Here is a 21,826-nt window from a genome sequence, read left to right as displayed (position 1 = left end):
AGGCGGTCTTATCGCTAAAAAGCGATCTCTTCCAGACAGCCTTTAGTTAGCAGGAAATGTAGAACTAATACAAAAGTCAACAGGTAGCGCAAGGAGCACAATATGGAGACTATTAAACACAAACACACATACTATACATACTACTTATACACTGTGTTTTTGTTTATTTCCTTTAATTTCAAGGGCATATCCCTGAGCTTAAATTAAGTAAGTGTTCTCAAAGACACCGGTATTCTAATTAGTTCCATTTCGGATATAATCAATATTTAATTTTCATCTTATAAGGCTCTTACGAGCGTGTACACTTGCCTTAGGGCCTGTTTACATATTGATTAGTGTTTAGTATGAGTTAATACATATCTAGGTCGTATCTCTGGGAAAACACGCATTTTTGATTTTTATACATTTTCCCAGCAAGGCTACCGAGCCTCCCAGATATTAAAAACCTATATTGCATAGGTACGATGGCCCACACTGTTAACTGTCCATCGGTGGACCTTATTACAAAAGGCATTTATTAGCTCAACGAGGGGCGGGAGGGCGTTAGGGTCGGCAACGCGCATGTAACTCCTCTGGAGTTACAGGCGTACATAGGCTACGGATACTGCTTACCATCAGGTGGGCCGTATGCTTGTTTGCCACCGACGTAGTATTTAAAAAAAGGCATAAGGTCCATCGGTGGACAGTTAAGAGTGTTGCTGTTTGTACAATACCTATGCTTTTGTTCATATTTAAGTTAAAAATTGAACCTAAACTATGCTTAACGCATATACCTACTTAAAAAAGGATAATATTTTATTTCATCCTTTCTGAAGTCAGTTATTTTATAAAAAGACTTTATTTCGAAAATAACGATGTATAAAATGTGAATCGGTATTCGACTAAACATTCCTTAAACGTAAAGATTACTCTGCCAAATGAAAATCGTCCAATAATAGTTCTGCTAATTTACACAGGAGCGAACTTAACTGTATGTGAACCAGGAGTCTGCGTAACGTTGTCGACCAAACGTTACATCTACAAATAAATCATTCTGCGAAACGATGTTCGGCGAATCGTTGTCTGCGAATTAATTGTCGGAAAGCATTAGGTACCCGCGAATCGGATGCAGTGTGCCGTGCCGCGTGCCGCGCCATAGACGACCACATCTTGTGTATTATTTACGCTTTGAACGCTTTTTCCCGTAAACACAAACATCACTCACACGCCAAGCTCCCGGGATCAAGCGAGCTAATGTAAACCTTACGCGAAAATGTGAAGGTTACTTTGGCAGCGTCCGCCATGATACCTACAGTTGTCGTTGGCGCTGTGGGCACGACCAGTTACGAAAACTTTAGGTATTCTTGGCGTTCGAAAAGTTAAACGTGTCTGGTAAAGTCAGACCAAGCTAAGTTGGCAACGATTTTTATATAGATAGTTTGACGTTTCAAATAACACTTACACTTTCTGAGCTGTCAAAACCGCTGCGAACTTATCTTGGTCTCACTGTCTTCATGTTTTTCTTAAGTTAAGGCTAAGGCAAAAAATAAAACGACAAGATTTGTATACAAAAAATGGTGTCTGTATATTTTAAACATTGGATACAAATACCATACGTCCATTACAAAACAAAGACTTATGAATGTACGGCCACGTCTTCTCCGGACAGATGCCTCCGTCTGTTTGAGGAGTATTCGCACGAATGCAATCTCCAGTTACAATTATATAGTAGGTACCAAAGAGCGTATAATCACTAGTACGTATCTAACCAAATATACCTAAACTTCTTTCCCACAGATAACTTTATACCATATAGAACGTTGAAAAAGTTTTCTATTTCCATCTTGTCTAAGAAAATACACAAAATAAAAGAACCATAAACAACTTAAAAGCAATTTTTAAACATAATTAATAATTATATTAAATGCGTTTTCATGCAAACATAAGTGCACATATCAAAATAGGGGTACCTAATGATTCTCCGAAAATTAATTCGCAGATTATCGATTCGCAGACAACGATTCGCCGAATATCGTTTCGCAGAGTGATTCATTTGTAGAAGTAACTTTGGTCGATTAACGTTACGCAGGCTCTTGGTTCACACACAGTTCAGTTCGCTTCTGTGTAAATTAGCAGAACTATTATTGGACGATTTTTATTTGGCAGAGTAATCTTTTCGTTTAAGGAATGTTTAGTCGATTAACGTTTCACATTGTACACATCGTTATTTTAGAAATATATTTAAAAAAAAGGAAACCGACTTCAAAAATGATGAAATGAAATATTATCCTTTTTTAAGTATATGCGTTAAGCTCAGTTTAGGTTTGAATCAATTTTTTACTTAAATATGAACAAAAGCAAAGGTATTGTACAAACAGTAACACTCATAACTGTCCACCGGTTGACCTTATGCCTTTTGTAATAAGGTCCACTGATGGACAGTTACCTGTATGAGCCATCGTACTTTGCAATATAGGGTTTTAATATCTGGGAGTCCGTGCCTTGCTCGAAAAATGTATAAAACTCAAATATGCCTGTTTTTCCAGAGATACGACCTAGCTAGATCGATTTTTCGCCCCCCGAAAACCCCCATATAGCAAATCCGAGATCCCCGAAATGTATAAATATATATACAAGAATTGCTCGTTTCAAGGCATAAGATTTTATGGTCATTTGTGCTAGTGAAAATAAGTATATAATGAAATGTATCAAAACCATGTTTATCCGACTCCAACTAAAAGTTGTTGTGTAGGTTACTCATGTCCTAGTCTAGCCATAAATAAGAGGGAAGTTTTGCTAATCAATATTAATGCCAAATGATTATTCGACCTATTGTGTTTCGACCAAAAGTTTCTCAGGTAATTGTGAGAGTTACTAAATGATTATTCTACGAAAAGTAAATAAGCGTATCAATGTTTTGCGTATTGACTACTCGTGCAAACGACTATTATGCGTAATGACATTCTGGCAATCGTTACTCGGCCAAAGAACCCGTTTGCGAATCGTTGTCGGAGAATCAAGAATCGGCGTATTTTTTGCCGAAAAATCAATGGGCACCTCAAAATAGAGATTATTTTTAAACAGCACCAACGCACCGGCGACGACAGGGTGCGCCGCGCCCGTGAGTTACCCACATGTCGGGTTATTCCCACTAATTATTGTTTTACGCGGTAACCGCAGAGGTAAGCTAATTGTCAATTTCGCTACATTTCGTGATCGCATGCGTATACCGCTTCGTCTTTTGCGTAAAACCGCGCGCTTTAGCCTGTAAATGAGTGTTAGTCTATTTTTTTTTTATTCCACTTAAATCTAAACATGTTACATATGTGTTCAAATTTTTTAGCATTATTAATGTTTTTTTTTTTCATTTAAGGACTTATAACTATAAAAATATTCAATTAATGGCTCGCGCTAAATTTATAAATTTCAGAAACATGTTAACAAGCCAATGTTCCAAAAATATATTTACCGGCCTCTAAGATACTCACAACAAGCTCGTGTCAATATATTTATGGGACGTTGGCTCGCGAAGATGTTTCTGAACTCGGCGGTACTGTTCGGCCCGATATTATACGTAGTTCTATAATATATAAGTATTCAGAACTTGAATCCATTCACTGACGAGGAGAATTACGCAAAAACGATTCCATCAATTACGAGAATTATTAATTATAGGAATCAAAATATTAAGTCATCTTTCATAGACATGTATAAACATAAGAAAAAATCTAAACATAAACATACATAACTTCAAAGTGATCACCAAAACTTGAACTTCTTAAACTAACATTATATAAAAGGAGCGGTGAACGACATTACGCTCGGCTTGGCTTCCAATAGGTTGCCTTATGATGGACTAGACTACAATGATTATCAGAGTTACGAGTTCCCTGTCCGTGTCCATTGAGCTTCCAACTTTCGTCGTGTTCAAATGTACAAAAATATGGAATTTGATCAAATCTGTCGAGTCATAAGAGCGTGCTACACATGTTTGCTCACTTCCTCGTGCAGGTGACTGTACTGACTAGACGTACAGTCGACTGCGAACATATGGCGCACACATCTTACGTACTCAAAAGTATGTCTAATAGATCTTAATTCGCTGATATAGGAGCTATGGGACATAATCCGCTGATATAGGAGCTATGGGACATAATCCGCTGATATAGGAGCTATGAGACATAATCCGCTGATATAGGAGCTATGACACATAATCCGCTGATATAGGAGCTATGAGACATAATCCGCTGATATAGGAGCTATGACACATAATCCGCTGATATAGGAGCTATGAGACATAATCCGCTGATATAGGAGCTATGGGACATAATCCGCTGATATAGGAGCTATGGGACATAATCCGCTGATATAGGAGCTATGAGACATAATCCGCTGATATAGGAGCTATGACACATAATCCGCTGATATAGGAGCTATGAGACATAATCCGCTGATATAGGAGCTATGGGACATAATCCGCTGATATAGGAGCTATGGGACATAATCCGCTGATATAGGAGCTATGGGACATAATCCGCTGATATAGGAGCTATGGGACATAATCCGCTGATATAGGAGCTATGGGACATAATCCGCTGATATAGGAGCTATGGGACATAATCCGCTGATATAGGAGCTATGGGACATAATCCGCTGATATAGGAGCTATGGGACATAATCCGCTGATATAGGAGCTATGGGACATAATCCGCTGATATAGGAGCTATGGGACATAATTTCGAGTAAGTCGTATGTAAGTTCAATGATAGGAAGACCGTCAATATCAGGTACAACCGTCTACAAGCTCTCTTGTCGCTTCTTACTCTTGCGGGGTACACGTGCTGCGTTTACAGGAGGTCGGTAGAGCAGATTACGCGGAGCGAAGCTCTTTCTTTCTGACTGCGTCTGAGTGACGTACGCAACGTAGGGGCACCAATCACCGACAACGATCAATAACCGGTACTTTTATTTTTCACCCAAGGAAGGAAGGGCAGGAAACTGATTTTTAAATACGGCAACAGTACAAGTACAAATACGTGAGTGAGCGAACATTGAATATGGCAGGAGGTGCTCGTAGGGTCTACCCACCCTGTAGCAGGCGCCGCCTAGCGCAGCAGGCGCAGCACGCGGATGAAGATGTACATGATGTCGAGGTAGAGCGCGAGCGCCGCGAACACGTACTCCTCGGGCGAGAAGGCGTAGCGGTGGCCGCCGCCCACGATGAGCTGCGTGTCGTACACCAGGAACACGCCCATCACCAGCACGCCCAGCGCGCAGTACAGCTGGTGCAGGCCGGGGTACGGCGTCACGGCCGCCAGGATGCCTGCCGGGAGACGCTTGTATATTGGCTATGTGCCGTCCTGGGGCAACTTTCGCCGGCGCACGACGTGCTCAACATAACAACTTTCGTGGAGAGGCCGACATTTTCGTGCTGTTTGGCAGCTGCCGACTGTCAAATAAACAATATACCCCAGACCCGCTAGAATTTGAATAGGGAGACCCAGCGCAACAACGCACAAGACTTCCGTATCTTTCAAGTCTCAAGTCGAATCCCTTATTAAATATGTTTTAAGCGCAACTCAAAAGGATTCGATCCGCCAAATGATGTAGTTAGTTTAGTTTCTTTTATTTATTAAAATGACTCTATCGACAACTTATCGAAATAACAATAATTTTTTTTTTTTTAATAAGTATGTCTGAAAAAAAAACGAACAGCAAAACTAGCATCGTTCGCAGACGTTTCTGCTTGTTAAAAATTAAAAAACAGAGTTGTCTGAAAAAGTTTTATATTGGCCTCACCGAACAGCAGAAGCACGAGGCACAGTACGAGGAGGGAGCCGCTCATGACGGTGAAGTCGATCTTGGTCCGGAACGTCATTAGTCATCGAGTACGCGTGAGTGACTCACCGAACAGCAGAAGCACGAGGCACAGTACGAGGAGGGAGCCGCTCATGACGGTGAAGTCGATCTTGGTCCGGAACGTCATTAGTCATCGAGTACTCACCGAACAGCAGAAGCACGAGGCACAGTACGAGGAGCGAGCCACTCATGACGGTGAAGTCGATCTTGGTCCGGAACGTCATTAGTCATCGAGTACGCGTGAGTGACTCACCGAACAGCAGAAGCACGAGGCACAGTACGAGGAGGGAGCCGCTCATGACGGTGAAGTCGATCTTGGTCCGGAACGTCATTAGTCATCGAGTACGCGTGAGTGACTCACCGAACAGCAGAAGCACGAGGCACAGTACGAGGAGGGAGCCGCTCATGACGGTGAAGTCGATCTTGGTCCGGAACGTCATTAGTCATCGAGTACTCACCGAACAGCAGAAGCACGAGGCACAGTACGAGGAGCGAGCCACTCATGACGGTGAAGTCGATCTTGGTCCGGAACGTCATTAGTCATCGAGTACGCGTGAGTGACTCACCGAACAGCAGAAGCACGAGGCACAGTACGAGGAGGGAGCCGCTCATGACGGTGAAGTCGATCTTGGTCCGGAACGTCATTATTCATCGAGTACTCACCGAACAGCAGAAGCACGAGGCACAGTACGAGGAGGGAGCCGCTCATGACGGTGAAGTCGATCTTGGTCCGGAACGTCATTATTCATCGAGTACTCACCGAACAGCAGAAGCACGAGGCACAGTACGAGGAGGGAGCCGCTCATGACGGTGAAGTCGATCTTGGTCCGGAACGTCATTAGTCATCGAGTACGCGTGAGTGACTCACCGAACAGCAGAAGCACGAGGCACAGTACGAGGAGGGAGCCGCTCATGACGGTGAAGTCGATCTTGGTCCGGAACGTCATTAGTCATCGAGTACGCGTGAGTGACTCACCGAACAGCAGAAGCACGAGGCACAGTACGAGGAGGGAGCCGCTCATGACGGTGAAGTCGATCTTGGTCCGGAACGTCATTAGTCATCGAGTACGCGTGAGTGACTCACCGAACAGCAGAAGCACGAGGCACAGTACGAGGAGGGAGCCGCTCATGACGGTGAAGTCGATCTTGGTCCGGAACGTCATTAGTCATCGAGTACGCGTGAGTGACTCACCGAACAGCAGAAGCACGAGGCACAGTACGAGGAGGGAGCCGCTCATGACGGTGAAGTCGATCTTGGTCCGGAACGTCATTAGTCATCGAGTACGCGTGAGTGACTCACCGAACAGCAGAAGCACGAGGCACAGTACGAGGAGGGAGCCGCTCATGACGGTGAAGTCGATCTTGGTCCGGAACGTCATTAGTCATCGAGTACGCGTGAGTGACTCGCCGAACAGCAGAAGCACGAGGCACAGTACGAGGAGGGAGCCGCTCATGACGGTGAAGTCGATCTTGGTCCGGAACGTCATTGTTCATCGAGTACTCACCGAACAGCAGAAGCACGAGGCACAGTACGAGGAGGGAGCCGCTCATGACGGTGAAGTCGATCTTGGTCCGGAACGTCATTAGTCATCGAGTACGCGTGAGTGACTCACCGAACAGCAGAAGCACGAGGCACAGTACGAGGAGGGAGCCGCTCATGACGGTGAAGTCGATCTTGGTCCGGAACGTCATTGTTCATCGAGTACTCACCGAACAGCAGAAGCACGAGGCACAGTACGAGGAGGGAGCCGCTCATGACGGTGAAGTCGATCTTGGTCCGGAACGTCATTAGTCATCGAGTACGCGTGAGTGACTCACCGAACAGCAGAAGCACGAGGCACAGTACGAGGAGGGAGCCGCTCATGACGGTGAAGTCGATCTTGGTCCGGAACGTCATTAGTCATCGAGTACTCACCGAACAGCAGAAGCACGAGGCACAGTACGAGGAGCGAGCCACTCATGACGGTGAAGTCGATCTTGGTCCGGAACGTCATTAGTCATCGAGTACGCGTGAGTGACTCACCGAACAGCAGAAGCACGAGGCACAGTACGAGGAGGGAGCCGCTCATGACGGTGAAGTCGATCTTGGTCCGGAACGTCATTATTCATCGAGTACTCACCGAACAGCAGAAGCACGAGGCACAGTACGAGGAGGGAGCCGCTCATGACGGTGAAGTCGATCTTGGTCCGGAACGTCATTATTCATCGAGTACTCACCGAACAGCAGAAGCACGAGGCACAGTACGAGGAGGGAGCCGCTCATGACGGTGAAGTCGATCTTGGTCCGGAACGTCATTATTCATCGAGTACTCACCGAACAGCAGAAGCACGAGGCACAGTACGAGGAGGGAGCCGCTCATGACGGTGAAGTCGATCTTGGTCCGGAACGTCATTAGTCATCGAGTACGCGTGAGTGACTCACCGAACAGCAGAAGCACGAGGCACAGTACGAGGAGGGAGCCGCTCATGACGGTGAAGTCGATCTTGGTCCGGAACGTCATTAGTCATCGAGTACGCGTGAGTGACTCACCGAACAGCAGAAGCACGAGGCACAGTACGAGGAGGGAGCCGCTCATGACGGTGAAGTCGATCTTGGTCCGGAACGTCATTAGTCATCGAGTACGCGTGAGTGACTCACCGAACAGCAGAAGCACGAGGCACAGTACGAGGAGGGAGCCGCTCATGACGGTGAAGTCGATCTTGGTCCGGAACGTCATTAGTCATCGAGTACGCGTGAGTGACTCACCGAACAGCAGAAGCACGAGGCACAGTACGAGGAGGGAGCCGCTCATGACGGTGAAGTCGATCTTGGTCCGGAACGTCATTAGTCATCGAGTACGCGTGAGTGACTCACCGAACAGCAGAAGCACGAGGCACAGTACGAGGAGGGAGCCGCTCATGACGGTGAAGTCGATCTTGGTCCGGAACGTCATTAGTCATCGAGTACGCGTGAGTGACTCGCCGAACAGCAGAAGCACGAGGCACAGTACGAGGAGGGAGCCGCTCATGACGGTGAAGTCGATCTTGGTCCGGAACGTCATTGTTCATCGAGTACTCACCGAACAGCAGAAGCACGAGGCACAGTACGAGGAGGGAGCCGCTCATGACGGTGAAGTCGATCTTGGTCCGGAACGTCATTGTTCATCGAGTACTCACCGAACAGCAGAAGCACGAGGCACAGTACGAGGAGGGAGCCGCTCATGACGGTGAAGTCGATCTTGGTCTGGAACGCGAAGATCGTCAGCGACAGCACGATCACGAACGTGATGCCGCCCGCGATCAGCACCTGCAAAATAATACATTCACTTGAAAACTTCATTTCATTTCTGCCTAGTTGCGTCGCCTAGATTACATTATTTTACTTCTTATGCTTAAGTGCTTATTAACGCAATATTCATAAATAAACGAAAGTAGGTATAGGTATATTCAAAAAGGGTATTATTTAATTCAGCGGTTCCTAACCTGGGGGTAATTACCCCCGTGGGGGTAAAACTGGTATTTCACGGGGGTAATAAGCTTAATTAAAGATTAGACCTATAAGAAAGACTGGAAGGAGGGGTAAAATCAGGATCCCTAGTTAGTCATATGGGTGACAGGACTGAAAAGGTTAGGAACCACTGATTTAATTGATCTGAAAAATATTCCTATTTTGATGAACAGAAATATACATTTGTTCAGTCAAAAGGTATACCTGGTCAGGAACTTCGATACTTCTGGAAAAACGGTCAAAGACGTCTTAGAAGAAAAACATCCCACCGCAACTACCCCAGACCCATCCTTATTTACACTACCCGAAAACTTTTCTGAAATGCCTCCACTACTCGATGTTGATATAACCTGTGACCATGTCGAATCAGTCATCAGGAAATTACACGGTGGAGGAGGGCCAACACGCACAATATCTGAAAACTGGAAAGATTGCCTATTACGCTTTGGAGAAGCAAGCTTACACCTAAGGATTGCCATCACTCATCTAACCATAAATAAATAAATATTATAGGACATTATTACACAAATTGACTAAGTCCCACAGTAAGCTCAGTAAGGCTTGTGTTGAGGGTACTTAGACAACGATATATATAATATATAAATATGTATAAATACTTAAATACATAGAAAACTCCCAAACAGCCACATACAAGCGCATATGTCAAGTCTTGTAGCCCTGGACAAATGCCCTGGCGTGGTGAATGCCTTCGGAGAATTCTATCTAAATGTATGATTGAAGCCACTGGTTCCGAGGTTACCGCAGCATGCACAAACCTGCAACATTGCAGTGGATTAAGCAGCGGCATCGAAGGTGCAAGACATGCAATGAGTGATCTATTCGAAAAATAATGCCACCCCAGCTCAAACTGGGGATTACTTCTTGTTGATGCAAATAATGCTTTTAACGCCGTCAATAGACAATTAGCCCTGCCCTTTGGCAAGCACGAATATACTGGCCTCACTGTTCCCGCTTTCTTTATAATGCCTATAAGATAAGTAGGGCAGTCACGCAGAGCTTGTTATTTGTAACTCGGATATGAGAATTTATAGCAAAGAAGGCGTTACCCAAGGAGATCCGCTAGCCATGCCCCTATATGCCCTTGCTATTGGGTTGTTGCATAATTTTTTTCCAACTTCAAAATGTTCTTAATATTTTTAGTAGTCTCGGGAATATTCCAGAATAAATCTAGTATGTAGTAGAATGTTCTCGAATCTTTCACGTAGGGTATATAAGAGCGGGCTTGTTACGGAAATTTAGTTAAATTCGAAAAAATGGACCAACAACATCTTCGAGCGATTTACTTATATGAACACAAATTGGGAACCATCAGTTCGAGGGAAACTGCAAATACAATTAACACTGCTTTTGGTCCAAACACTACTACCGATCGCACAGTACGAAATTGGTTACAGCGCTTTAATGGAGGAGACACAAGTCTGTGGAAGCATTGGAGCTTGAGTTGCATCCTGATTCCACCACCAGGGATTTAGAGAAAACTCTGAACTACGAGTATCACTACAGTGACATAGATCGCCATCTGCAGTCGATGGGTTACCGTAAAGTTTTGTCAAGATGGACGCCTCATGCTTTGACCGATGCTCAATGTGCATTACGTGTCAACATTTGTGAAAGTCTGCTGCTGCGCCCTCAAAGAAATTTTGGATTTTGGATGACCTGGAGTCAATCATCATTGGAGACGAGTCCTGGGTCTTGTACGAGAACGTTACACGAAAAGCCTTTTGGATGCCTTCCGATACACGGCCACCAACACAGCCGAAAAGCAGTCTGTATGGCCAAAAACTTCTCCTGTCAGTTTTCTGGGATTCGCAAGGAATATTACTGTGGAAGTTATAGGAGGACCATCAGACTACCAATGCCGAAGCCTACGTGAATCAACTACAAAAGTTGGCGAACGCTGTTAGAGAAAGAAGGCCAAAACGTCTTAAAGTATCATTAGTATTTTTAGCGATAAGACCGCCTGTTGTTACCTGGTTCTATTTTCCTTTAAAATTCATTTGTAGTTTTACATGTATGTAAAATGTATAATTGTTGGTGCAATAAAGAATATTTACTTACTTACTTACTTACTTACTTACTTCATGATAATGCACGACCACATACGGCGAAAATAACCTGTAAATTTCTAGAGGAGCTCGGTTGGACAGCAATACCTCACCCACCTTATAGCCCTGATCTAGCAGACTATCATCTTTTTCGGGCTTTGAAACAGCATCTTCGTAAAAAAAAGACGAAAATTCTGGCGACATAAAACATTACCTTGCCAACTTCTTTGCCTCTCAGTCACTATCATTCTGGGCCAAGGGTATTGAAATTTTGCCTAGCAGATGGTTACATGTTCATGGTGATTATATTATCGATTGATTGTTTCAATAAATAAATATTTAAAAAAAAAAAGTTTTACTTCAAAGTGGGAAAATATTTATGCAACAACCCTATACTCCCGCACGTCGTACAGCGAGCACATGACGCCCACGATGGCGGACAGCGACAGGGTGAGCAGCAACAGGAACAGGTAGTTGTAGGGCACGGCCCCGAGCAGCAGACAGGAGTCAGCTCACCTCCCGCACGTCGTACAGCGAGCACATGACGCCCACGATGGCGGACAGCGACAGGGTGAGCAGCAACAGGAACAGGTAGTTGTAGGGCACGGCCCCGAGCAGCAGACAGGAGTCAGCTCACCTCCCGCACGTCGTACAGCGAGCACATGACGCCCACGATGGCGGACAGCGACAGGGTGAGCAGCAACAGGAACAGGTAGTTGTAGGGCACGGCCCCGAGCAGCAGACAGGAGTCAGCTCACCTCCCGCACGTCGTACAGCGAGCACATGACGCCCACGATGGCGGACAGCGACAGGGTGAGCAGCAACAGGAACAGGTAGTTGTAGGGCACGGCCCCGAGCAGCAGACAGGAGTCAGCTCACCTCCCGCACGTCGTACAGCGAGCACATGACGCCCACGATGGCGGACAGCGACAGGGTGAGCAGCAACAGGAACAGGTAGTTGTAGGGCACGGCCCCGAGCAGCAGACAGGAGTCAGCTCACCTCCCGCACGTCGTACAGCGAGCACATGACGCCCACGATGGCGGACAGCGACAGGGTGAGCAGCAACAGGAACAGGTAGTTGTAGGGCACGGCCCCGAGCAGCAGACAGGAGTCAGCTCACCTCCCGCACGTCGTACAGCGAGCACATGACGCCCACGATGGCGGACAGCGACAGGGTGAGCAGCAACAGGAACAGGTAGTTGTAGGGCACGGCCCCGAGCAGCAGACAGGAGTCAGCTCACCTCCCGCACGTCGTACAGCGAGCACATGACGCCCACGATGGCGGACAGCGACAGGGTGAGCAGCAACAGGAACAGGTAGTTGTAGGGCACGGCCCCGAGCAGCAGACAGGAGTCAGCTCACCTCCCGCACGTCGTACAGCGAGCACATGACGCCCACGATGGCGGACAGCGACAGGGTGAGCAGGAACAGGTAGTTGTAGGGCACGGCCCCGAGCAGCAGACAGGAGTCAGCTCACCTCCCGCACGTCGTACAGCGAGCACATGACGCCCACGATGGCGGACAGCGACAGGGTGAGCAGCAACAGGAACAGGTAGTTGTAGGGCACGGCCCCGAGCAGCAGACAGGAGTCAGCTCACCTCCCGCACGTCGTACAGCGAGCACATGACGCCCACGATGGCGGACAGCGACAGGGTGAGCAGCAACAGGAACAGGTAGTTGTAGGGCACGGCCCCGAGCAGCAGACAGGAGTCAGCTCACCTCCCGCACGTCGTACAGCGAGCACATGACGCCCACGATGGCGGACAGCGACAGGGTGAGCAGCAACAGGAACAGGTAGTTGTAGGGCACGGCCCCGAGCAGCAGACAGGAGTCAGCTCACCTCCCGCACGTCGTACAGCGAGCACATGACGCCCACGATGGCGGACAGCGACAGGGTGAGCAGCAACAGGAACAGGTAGTTGTAGGGCACGGCCCCGAGCAGCAGACAGGAGTCAGCTCACCTCCCGCACGTCGTACAGCGAGCACATGACGCCCACGATGGCGGACAGCGACAGGGTGAGCAGCAACAGGAACAGGTAGTTGTAGGGCACGGCCCCGAGCAGCAGACAGGAGTCAGCTCACCTCCCGCACGTCGTACAGCGAGCACATGACGCCCACGATGGCGGACAGCGACAGGGTGAGCAGCAACAGGAACAGGTAGTTGTAGGGTACGCGTCTCCGCGGGCCCTCACAGCACATGAGGCACAGCGCCGTCGTCAGGTACGTGCCCAGCGACACGCCGCTATAACGGAAACATGTACATGAGTACCAACTTATATGTCTTTGAATAACCCGATGGTTGAATGGAGTGGAATGGCTTTTCTAAATAAAAGGTGTGTTGCTAAAAATATATAAAAATATGCTGCAAAAATACGTTCATATTTAGAAATGATAAAATCCAGCGTCATCTAGTGAGTCAAAACCCTCATTCTCAACATCTCATTGATGTAAAAACAATATGAACCATCGCTGGTGTAAATCTTGTACGGTCATGTCTGAAAATATCCATACGAAAAAGGTGCCAAAAATATGTATACACGATTTTATTGCCCATATATTAAGGTAGTGTATACAAATTTTTGGCACATTTTTCGTACCGATATTTTCAGACGTAACTGTAACACGTAGTTTTTATCGAAAACTAATCAAGACGGGCAATATAAGTAGGACTCATTTGTATGCAGAAATACACAACAATCCCTTATAGAATATACATACATAGTCTCCATCCCTAATAAATAATTAATTTACTTAATAGCCGAATTTTATAAATAATTATTTATTGATTTTGTTTGATTTGATGCCTTTGATGGTACAATAGAAAATGTAAAAAAGTAGCTACTCACAAGAAGACGCCCGGGTTCTGCCCGACCACGCTCATCAGACGCTCGTCGTAGATGAACCACGCCACCACCCCGGCCGTCACCGCCAGCTGCGCCATGATGATGCAGTACACCTGCGACACGACGGCGGCTAACATAAATAAACGAATATTGTAGGAAAAACAGTTTAACTAAGGCTAATAATCGCGCCGTACGAGTATGTTTCATGGCCGTACATTAGCGCCCGCAGGAAAGGTGTTCCTCGTATCGCTGGATATCAAATATATCAATCTTAATATCTGGAGTATGCATCCACCTCATGGAATCCATTCTATTCGGTACATATAAATTCTTTAGAACGCATACAAAAGAAATTTCCCGTTTCCTTAAATATAAATTCAAAGATTATAATTGCGAACATCTTGAAAGTCTCCAGACAAGAAGAGAAAAAAGGGATGTTACATTTTTGTTTAAATTGTTGAATAATATTATCGATTCTCAACATCTCGTGGGGAAGGTGTCGTTCCGTTGTCCAAGCTCTCGAACTAGATCCACTAATCTGTTTTGTATTCCTTTTAGTCGTAAAAGATATGTTAAGAATAAGTTTCTAGTAAGAGCATGTAATATTTATAACAAAAAATATTCATCTCTGGATATATTTCATTTGAATTTTCGTCAGTTTGTTTCTGCAATGAAAGCACCAGCTAAATGATCACATTATTAAATCTACAACAGTTTTATATCTCTACCATGCAGTTAGTAGTGCAAACAATATTTCTTTATTTGGTTAAGTTAAGTACATTTATTTGCAATATGTGTTGAACCTATTTCTTCTCTTAATTGTGTTACACCTATATAGACTTTATATTTCATGTCTAATCGCATGTTGTATTCTCAGAGCAAAATTGTATGTATGTATTAACTTCCAGTGGAAACTGTTTTGGCTAATGTGTTAAAATACCTTTCTTAGGCTATAAGAATTATATTGTGCTGTTTGTTTCACTAATCAATAAAAGAAAAAATTGTTTGCATATAAATATTATAGTCACAGAATAAACTGAGAGGATTGTAATAGTAGTTTATGTGACTGTTCCATAATAAAAGGCATTAAAATACACGAGTGTGGGTTTAAGAAACGAACGAAGCGAGTCACATCACAAGAGTGTTTCAATACCTAATTATGTACAGTTACATACTTTATTTTATCTACACATATAAACATTTTCGCCTTATTACAAACGAGCAAGGAGCAAAATGTCAACATAACTTTGACGTTGACTGTACCATGACCCACTTTGTTGACTGACAGTTCGTAAACCATAAAGCCAACGTCCGCCGATGACGAGCACCAGCAGTGCAGCTGTCCGTGCGGGCTGACGTGGGCCGCGTGACGTCGACGCACCCTCCCAATGAAGCCCCGGCGGATCTGCTTTACGGGGAATAAGGTCCACGGAGGCCGTGACATTCATGTACCTTCCTGATGAAGCCCCGGCGGATCTGCTTTACGGGGAATAAGGTCCACGGAGGCCGTGACATTCATGTACCTTCCTGATGAAGCCCCGGCGGATCTGCTTGTCGGTGAAGTCGAAGTTGCGCACCAGCGAGTCGGGGCCCGGCGCCTCGTGGCCCGGGGGGTTGTTCACCACCACCTCCGGGAACGAGATCACCGTGTCCTGCACATACAACATTCTGTTTAATCCTGTTTACAAGACAACATCTTTTATCCAGACTCAAAGATTGGTCAAATATTTTTTTAAATCACGTTGGTGGCAAACAAGCATACGGCCCGCCTGGTGGCAAGCGGTCACCGTAGCCTATGGATGCTCCAGATGTATTACATGCATGTTAAGAAAACTTCGGCTGCGAGTTCAATTATTAAGATTTTTTGTTCATCATTTTAAATACGTCAAAAACCTGTTGTATCGTCGAAGAGAAAAAAATTGACGAAGTCGAGAAAAGAATTGAAATCTTTAGTGTCCTGATTATGACGCAAGCTGAATCTCAGTGGCGTGCCTAGAGTTTTGGAACAGGGCAAGCCGAAAGATATGTTTTCGTAATAACCTGTCCAATCTTCACTTTTCGCACTCGAATGCATTTGTTAGCCAGTCGAGGCGATCTATTAATCATAGCGCACTGAGGTACCTACACCTACTATTACTATACTACTAAATAGAATTTTACAAACATATCAGCAATTACAAACTTAATTGTGAATTAATTAATTTATTAATCCGTCCAGATACTGACCCGTAATTTTATTATACTTAAGACTAGAATATATCCCAGGTCGTGCGGGACGATGGCAAGCGCCCGGACGGGATGTCGTTGATCCCCTGGTCTTGCACAGCTGCAGCCTAACTGCAGGTTGTTGTGAGATACTCACAGAGTTGTTGACGCTGGAGCCCTGCTGGTGCTGGGAGGTGATGTAAGGCGGCGGCGCCCCCGGCGGGAAGAACAGGTCCTCCTCCGGGTGCTCCTTGCTTGTTGCTTTAGCCATCTCGCCACCCAACACTGGCTCTGAAATACAAAAATAAATATTAATTATCTTATTTAAGGTTTTAATTTTTATTTTTTTATATATATATATATTTTTTTTTAAATATTTTGCAGACATAAACAGAGTAAAAAAACAACAGTAAAAAAAATCTATAATTTTTTTGCAACTAAATGATAAATGTTAGAGAAAATATTTGGATGAAAGCTTTTGTAACATTGTTGTAATGTAATTAAGACCGGACTTGGAGGTTAAACTGCAAGTATAAACTTTGAAAATTGCAAAATGCCCTAGGGCAATTTTAAAAGGCACACCTTGACTAGAGCCTCACTTGAGCCAAGCTAACATTACATGGCATCCAGCAAATATTAATGGTTAAAGGTTATGCAATAATGTTTGTCCCACATACAAGGCAAAGAACTCGAATTTGTAGACCATTACATATACTTAGGCAAGAGGATATCCTTTGACACTGACAGCAACAGCCAGGAGATAGACCGCAGAATCAATATCAGCTGGAGGAAGTATTGGAGTTTTAAAGAGCTTCTAAAAGGAAACTACAGTCTCAAACATAAGAAAACAGTAATGGACACATGCATCTTACCATGCCTTACATACGGTTCTCAAACTTGGGTGCACACAAACAAGAACCAATTAAAGATAAGAACATGCCAAAGAGTAATGAAGAGGAGCATTCTCAGTATAAAACTAAAGGACAAGGTTAACAGCAAGTACATCTGATCCAAAGCAAACATCATAGATGCACTAGAGTTTGTGCTGAAACAAAAATGGAGATGGACCGGCCACATAGGAAGATTGACAGATGGACCAACAAAGTCACAAAGTGGCCAGGACCTCATGGCAAAAGGAAGTAGGGAAAACCCACAACAAGATGGTCCAAAGATATTATAGCCACAGCTGGAGAAAACTGGCTAATGAAGGCTAAAGACCGGGAAAGGTGGAAAGATATGGAGGAGGCCTATACCTGACAGGGGTCCTTAAAATAGAAAAATGATACTGTTAGAACTTGTCATAAAATATTTAAGGAAAAAAAAAGGCTTTAAGCCTTAAATAAATAATGTTTGTCATGGATGTATAAATTTTAAACCTTATAAAATGAGCAATACCACAATAATTGTCCATTCTCTAATTAATTTTCATGATAATGAGCATTAAACAATCTTGTTTCCGACCACTCCCACGCTTGTATTGGTAGCTTCTATTAAATAAATGAAGAGTCAAGTGCTATTGCATGTCTTTTTAGCTGTAGCTAATATTTTACTTGAGAAAAATTAAAATCTAAAAATCATCCCATACAAAATGCTATACTCCATCATATTTCTTGGGGACAAAAAACAAGACAACATAAAGAATTTCGAGCCAATCACGGAGCAAAATCAATATCTTAATAATATACCAACTACATATAAGTTTTTGTGTATTTGAAATGGTGAAAATACAGTAATGAATCGAAAGACAACCAGAAAGCAGAAAAATACAAGTAAATGACAAAAAGTTAGATGAAGAGCTTGCCTCCTCTCAACAGTGGCGCGTGGTGCTAAATAAATTTGTAGGGTACCCAACACTTTTGATAATTTTAAACATGTGTGTTAAGTGTTAGACAATGGATCCTTTATAAAATCAAACTTCAATCAATGCACAGAAGAAAAACTGTTACTTGTATGAATTGTTAATGCATTCCAGAAGATTGCAATATAAATATAATGGTAGTGTCCTCATTATTTATGGGTTTAGCCAGCGACTTGTGATTATTGCAAGCACAGGCATTATTTACCTCGCAGGAGGGACATTGACCAAAGAAATATATACTTACAATAAACATTTGTGAAAGCAACTTAAACCTATTTACTAAGAAGTCACAGCTCACAGTTACTATATCAGTAACATTGATTGTGTTGTCACTACACTATAACAGTGACAAAGGGGTATTAACATGATAGAAATGCTGACAGTAATGCCAAAATGGTACTTTTTGAGGATAGTTCTAAATTAAGCTGGATGGGAAAAGATTGGTCCACATCAATGAATATTGGAAAAGAAACCTTTTGAAGTAATACTATCAACTAATCTGCAAATAACTCTAGCTGGGACTGCTCCTCAGACAGACTGTAATCATGTTGTGCAAAGTGCCCAGTGACCTGGTGATCAGTCATCACAGTCTGTGGTATGTCGAATCCTGAGGTTGAAATGAAATGTTAGTATGATAAGCTATAATTTTTGCAACTATGGTCATAATATATTTCGTTCCAATAGACCTTAATATTTGTAATTGTATGTGCCCAAATTTTGGCATGTTCTACCTTTAGACTCGTCCAGCAGGACACCAGTTGCTACTTGCAAATCAAGACCTGTTCTCGTTAGCGATAACAACACACGATTACAAGCCGAAAACAGACGAGAATGTAAACACTAACACCGAGCGAAGTCAGCAAAGATTGAACTACGTAAGTCGATTTATTTTAATGTTGGGAAAAACCAAAACATTGGAACTTTATCCTGCTTGCCTTTCTCTCGCACTCGTAGCAACACACAGCGGTGGGTGCGAAACAATCAAGGTAAATACGCAAGACACGAGACAGTATCACATCGGAGACAGATTACCGCTTTAGAATCTCCGTTCGAGTTATATTAAGATCCCGCTAACTTTTATTCCTATTCAAATAAAGAATTGCGCTAATTTATATCTGCACCTAGCAAAAAAAACTTATAAATAGCTAGTTAATCAGATTAACGTTATGCGCTGCAGGCTGCAGGAGACGCCTCGTTAAGTTTCGGCATTTATTAGATAAACTTGCTGCTTACCAGTACAATAATTCACTGTCCAAATATCGCAGATTTTATTACAATTTAAGTAACAATAAATGCCAATTGATAACAAGAAGTTAAATAAAAATGCAAATAAAGTGAGGTCCCACTAATGGAGACCTCCTACCGGTAAACGCAATAACACTATTAACAGTAACACACTCACAAAACACAACTGTCTGACTGAACAACTGAGCAGTGTTGCCAGCGCGCAACCTCAATTTCGAACTTTAACCCTTTACCGACCAAATTTGGAATGTAACGATATTTTCCTTGTGGATTGATATAAACGTCATCTGTTTTACTGTCAGACCTAGTAAAACGCTAACATACATCCTATTTCTATGGTTTTACTGAACTTGTCAAGGGTAGAAACTAACTAGTTTGTGCTCCATATGACGTTATCATTTCCACCGACTTTCGGCAATTTTGACCAATTTTAAAACGTAGTGATTATATGCTCTTTAATTTTGACTTGCAAGAGCGTGATTGACTTTTTTTATACTACCAGAGATATTACATAGGTGTCGTCGACCCTTTAAAATCCTGTACACTCCTTTTTTGAAGAACCCCTATACTGTAGCCCTTCTGGAAAACCTACTATCCTACTTTGTAATTAGCTTTCCGTTGTTGTATTTAGTGCAATAAATAAATTTTAAGTGTTGAGTATTAGAAAAATTGATGCCGCGAGGTTTTACGATAAAACATAACGCTTTTAGTTTTTACCGCCTTGCACATAACTCAAATGCCTTTTGATAGACAGAAGGTCGGTGCGGCATTAACAGAGACGGAAATCCATGATATTTGGGATAATCTGGCAACTTTGAAACATGAACTGAGTGAAGTACCGATGCAGAAAGCCTGCCGTTCCACCACGTTCGGTGTTGCCTATGGAAGGTAGAGTTAAGGAATAGAATCTTCATATATCAAAAAGTGTCCGACAAAAAACCATAAATAGGTGGCGCTACAATACCAAGAATAAGACCCACCATGATATAGTATTGTTTGCAGACGACACTTCACTTATTTTCAAAGTCAAACGACAGCAACAAGCTTACAATGATGTAAACGATGCTATTTCTAAAGTAGTAAATTGGTTCAATGTTAATAATTTATTGTTAAATGAGAATAAGACTAAATGTATTAAGTTTGTCACTAGTAATGTAAGGCATGTACAAACAAGTGTCATTGTGAAGGATGAGGAATTGGAACTAGTTGATAGTACAGTTTTTCTTGGTATAACTTTAGATTCTAAACTCCAGTGGGGTCCCCATATTGCTACTCTTTCGAATAGACTGAGTTCTGCAGCTTTTGCAGTAAGCAAAATCCGTCAGTTAACTGATGTCAAAACAGCTCGATTAGTATATTTTAGTTACTTCCATAGCATTATGTCATATGGTATTTTACTGTGGGGTGGTGCTTCAGAGATAAATACCATTTTTGTTCTGCAGAAGAGGGCTATTCGAGCAATATATAAAATGAACCATAGAGACTCACTGAGAGATAAATTTAAGGAAATTGACATCATGACAGTGCACTGTCAATACATTTATGAGAATATTCTGTATGTGCATAAAAATATTGCCAATTTTAAGAAAAATTGTGACATTCATAATATTAATACTAGAAATAAACATAAGCTCGCCGTGCCCTTCACTCGGCTCCATAAAATTAAAAAATCATTCATGGGTAATTGTGTGAGATTTTATAATAAACTTCCAAACCATATTACTGAGTTACCAATTAATAAATTTAAGAGTCATGTAAAGCGTAAACTTATTTCTAAAGCTTATTATACCACACAAGACTACATGAATGATAAAACAACGTGGGATTAATTGTGATTCGAAATGATTAATTATTTATTATATTTGAATAATGATGATGAAATGGATATTCCAATGCATGTATTTCCTTTGTTGTTTTTATTATATTTGTTTGACATTTAGAATTTATTCTAGAAACAATCTAGACAAGTATTTTTTATACATTTTTTTTTGTATGACTGTATTTTGTGAAAGTTTTAGTATTAAATTTGATGTATGAATTATATTCATTAGTATTATATATGGAATAATATTTACAACATCAATAAATTGCTCTGATAATTAGATTAAGATAATTATATGTAATACTGTCTTACTATTCATAAGTGCTAGTTGCTAGGCCTACATGAATAAAGTATATTTGAATTGAATTGAATTGAATACTTGAGAAAAAAAAGCGGCCAAGTGCGAGTCAGACTCGCCCATGAAGGGTTCCGTACCATTTATGACGTATTAAAAAAAACTA

The 21,826-nt window shown here is 43.0% G+C and overlaps 2 protein-coding genes across 3 annotated transcripts; both read right to left on the bottom strand.

Moving 5' to 3' along the window:
* Positions 1 to 1,539: 1,539 nt before the first annotated feature.
* Positions 1,540 to 12,819, bottom strand: LOC133523196 (protein lifeguard 2-like). The gene is made up of 3 exons (XM_061858674.1): positions 11,908 to 12,819; positions 8,995 to 9,124; positions 1,540 to 5,302 (listed from the first exon to the last, which is right to left on the bottom strand). Exons 1-3 carry the CDS (start codon positions 11,932 to 11,934, stop codon positions 5,085 to 5,087), a joined length of 375 nt encoding a protein of 124 aa, XP_061714658.1. The 5' UTR covers positions 11,935 to 12,819; the 3' UTR covers positions 1,540 to 5,084.
* A 1-nt stretch (position 12,820) lies between these two features.
* Positions 12,821 to 19,734, bottom strand: LOC133523195 (protein lifeguard 2-like). 2 transcript variants are annotated; one of them, XM_061858672.1, is made up of 5 exons: positions 19,532 to 19,734; positions 16,598 to 16,731; positions 15,759 to 15,887; positions 14,239 to 14,348; positions 12,821 to 13,634 (listed from the first exon to the last, which is right to left on the bottom strand). In XM_061858672.1, exons 2-5 carry the CDS (start codon positions 16,709 to 16,711, stop codon positions 13,466 to 13,468), a joined length of 522 nt encoding a protein of 173 aa, XP_061714656.1. In that variant the 5' UTR covers positions 16,712 to 16,731; positions 19,532 to 19,734; the 3' UTR covers positions 12,821 to 13,465. The 2 variants fall into 2 exon arrangements, with proteins under 2 accessions (XP_061714656.1, XP_061714657.1); XM_061858673.1 differs by lacking the exon at positions 19,532 to 19,734 and adding an exon at positions 19,030 to 19,170.
* Positions 19,735 to 21,826: the final 2,092 nt, after the last annotated feature.

The sequence above is a fragment of the Cydia pomonella genome, chromosome 12 (assembly GCF_033807575.1).
Source record: "Cydia pomonella isolate Wapato2018A chromosome 12, ilCydPomo1, whole genome shotgun sequence".
Classification (NCBI taxonomy): domain Eukaryota; kingdom Metazoa; phylum Arthropoda; class Insecta; order Lepidoptera; family Tortricidae; genus Cydia; species Cydia pomonella.
Note: the sequence above shows the minus strand (reverse complement) of the source record. Positions and strands in the feature narration are given on the sequence as shown.

Coding starts and splice junctions, on each gene's coding strand:
- LOC133523195 (XM_061858672.1), bottom strand. CDS start 16,711: ATGGCTAAAGCAACAAGCAAGGAGCACCCGGAGGAGGACCTGTTCTTC. Junction 15,888..16,597: donor GCTCCAGCGTCAACAACTCT/GTGAGTATCTCA, acceptor TTGTATGTGCAG/GACACGGTGATCTCGTTCCC. Junction 13,635..14,238: donor CAGAACCCGGGCGTCTTCTT/GTGAGTAGCTAC, acceptor TTTCCGTTATAG/CGGCGTGTCGCTGGGCACGT.
- LOC133523196 (XM_061858674.1), bottom strand. CDS start 11,934: ATGTGCTCGCTGTACGACGTGCGGGAG. Junction 9,125..11,907: donor CGCTGTACGACGTGCGGGAG/GTGAGCTGACTC, acceptor ATTATTTTGCAG/GTGCTGATCGCGGGCGGCAT. Junction 5,303..8,994: donor CCTCGTGCTTCTGCTGTTCG/GTGAGTACTCGA, acceptor GTCTCCCGGCAG/GCATCCTGGCGGCCGTGACG.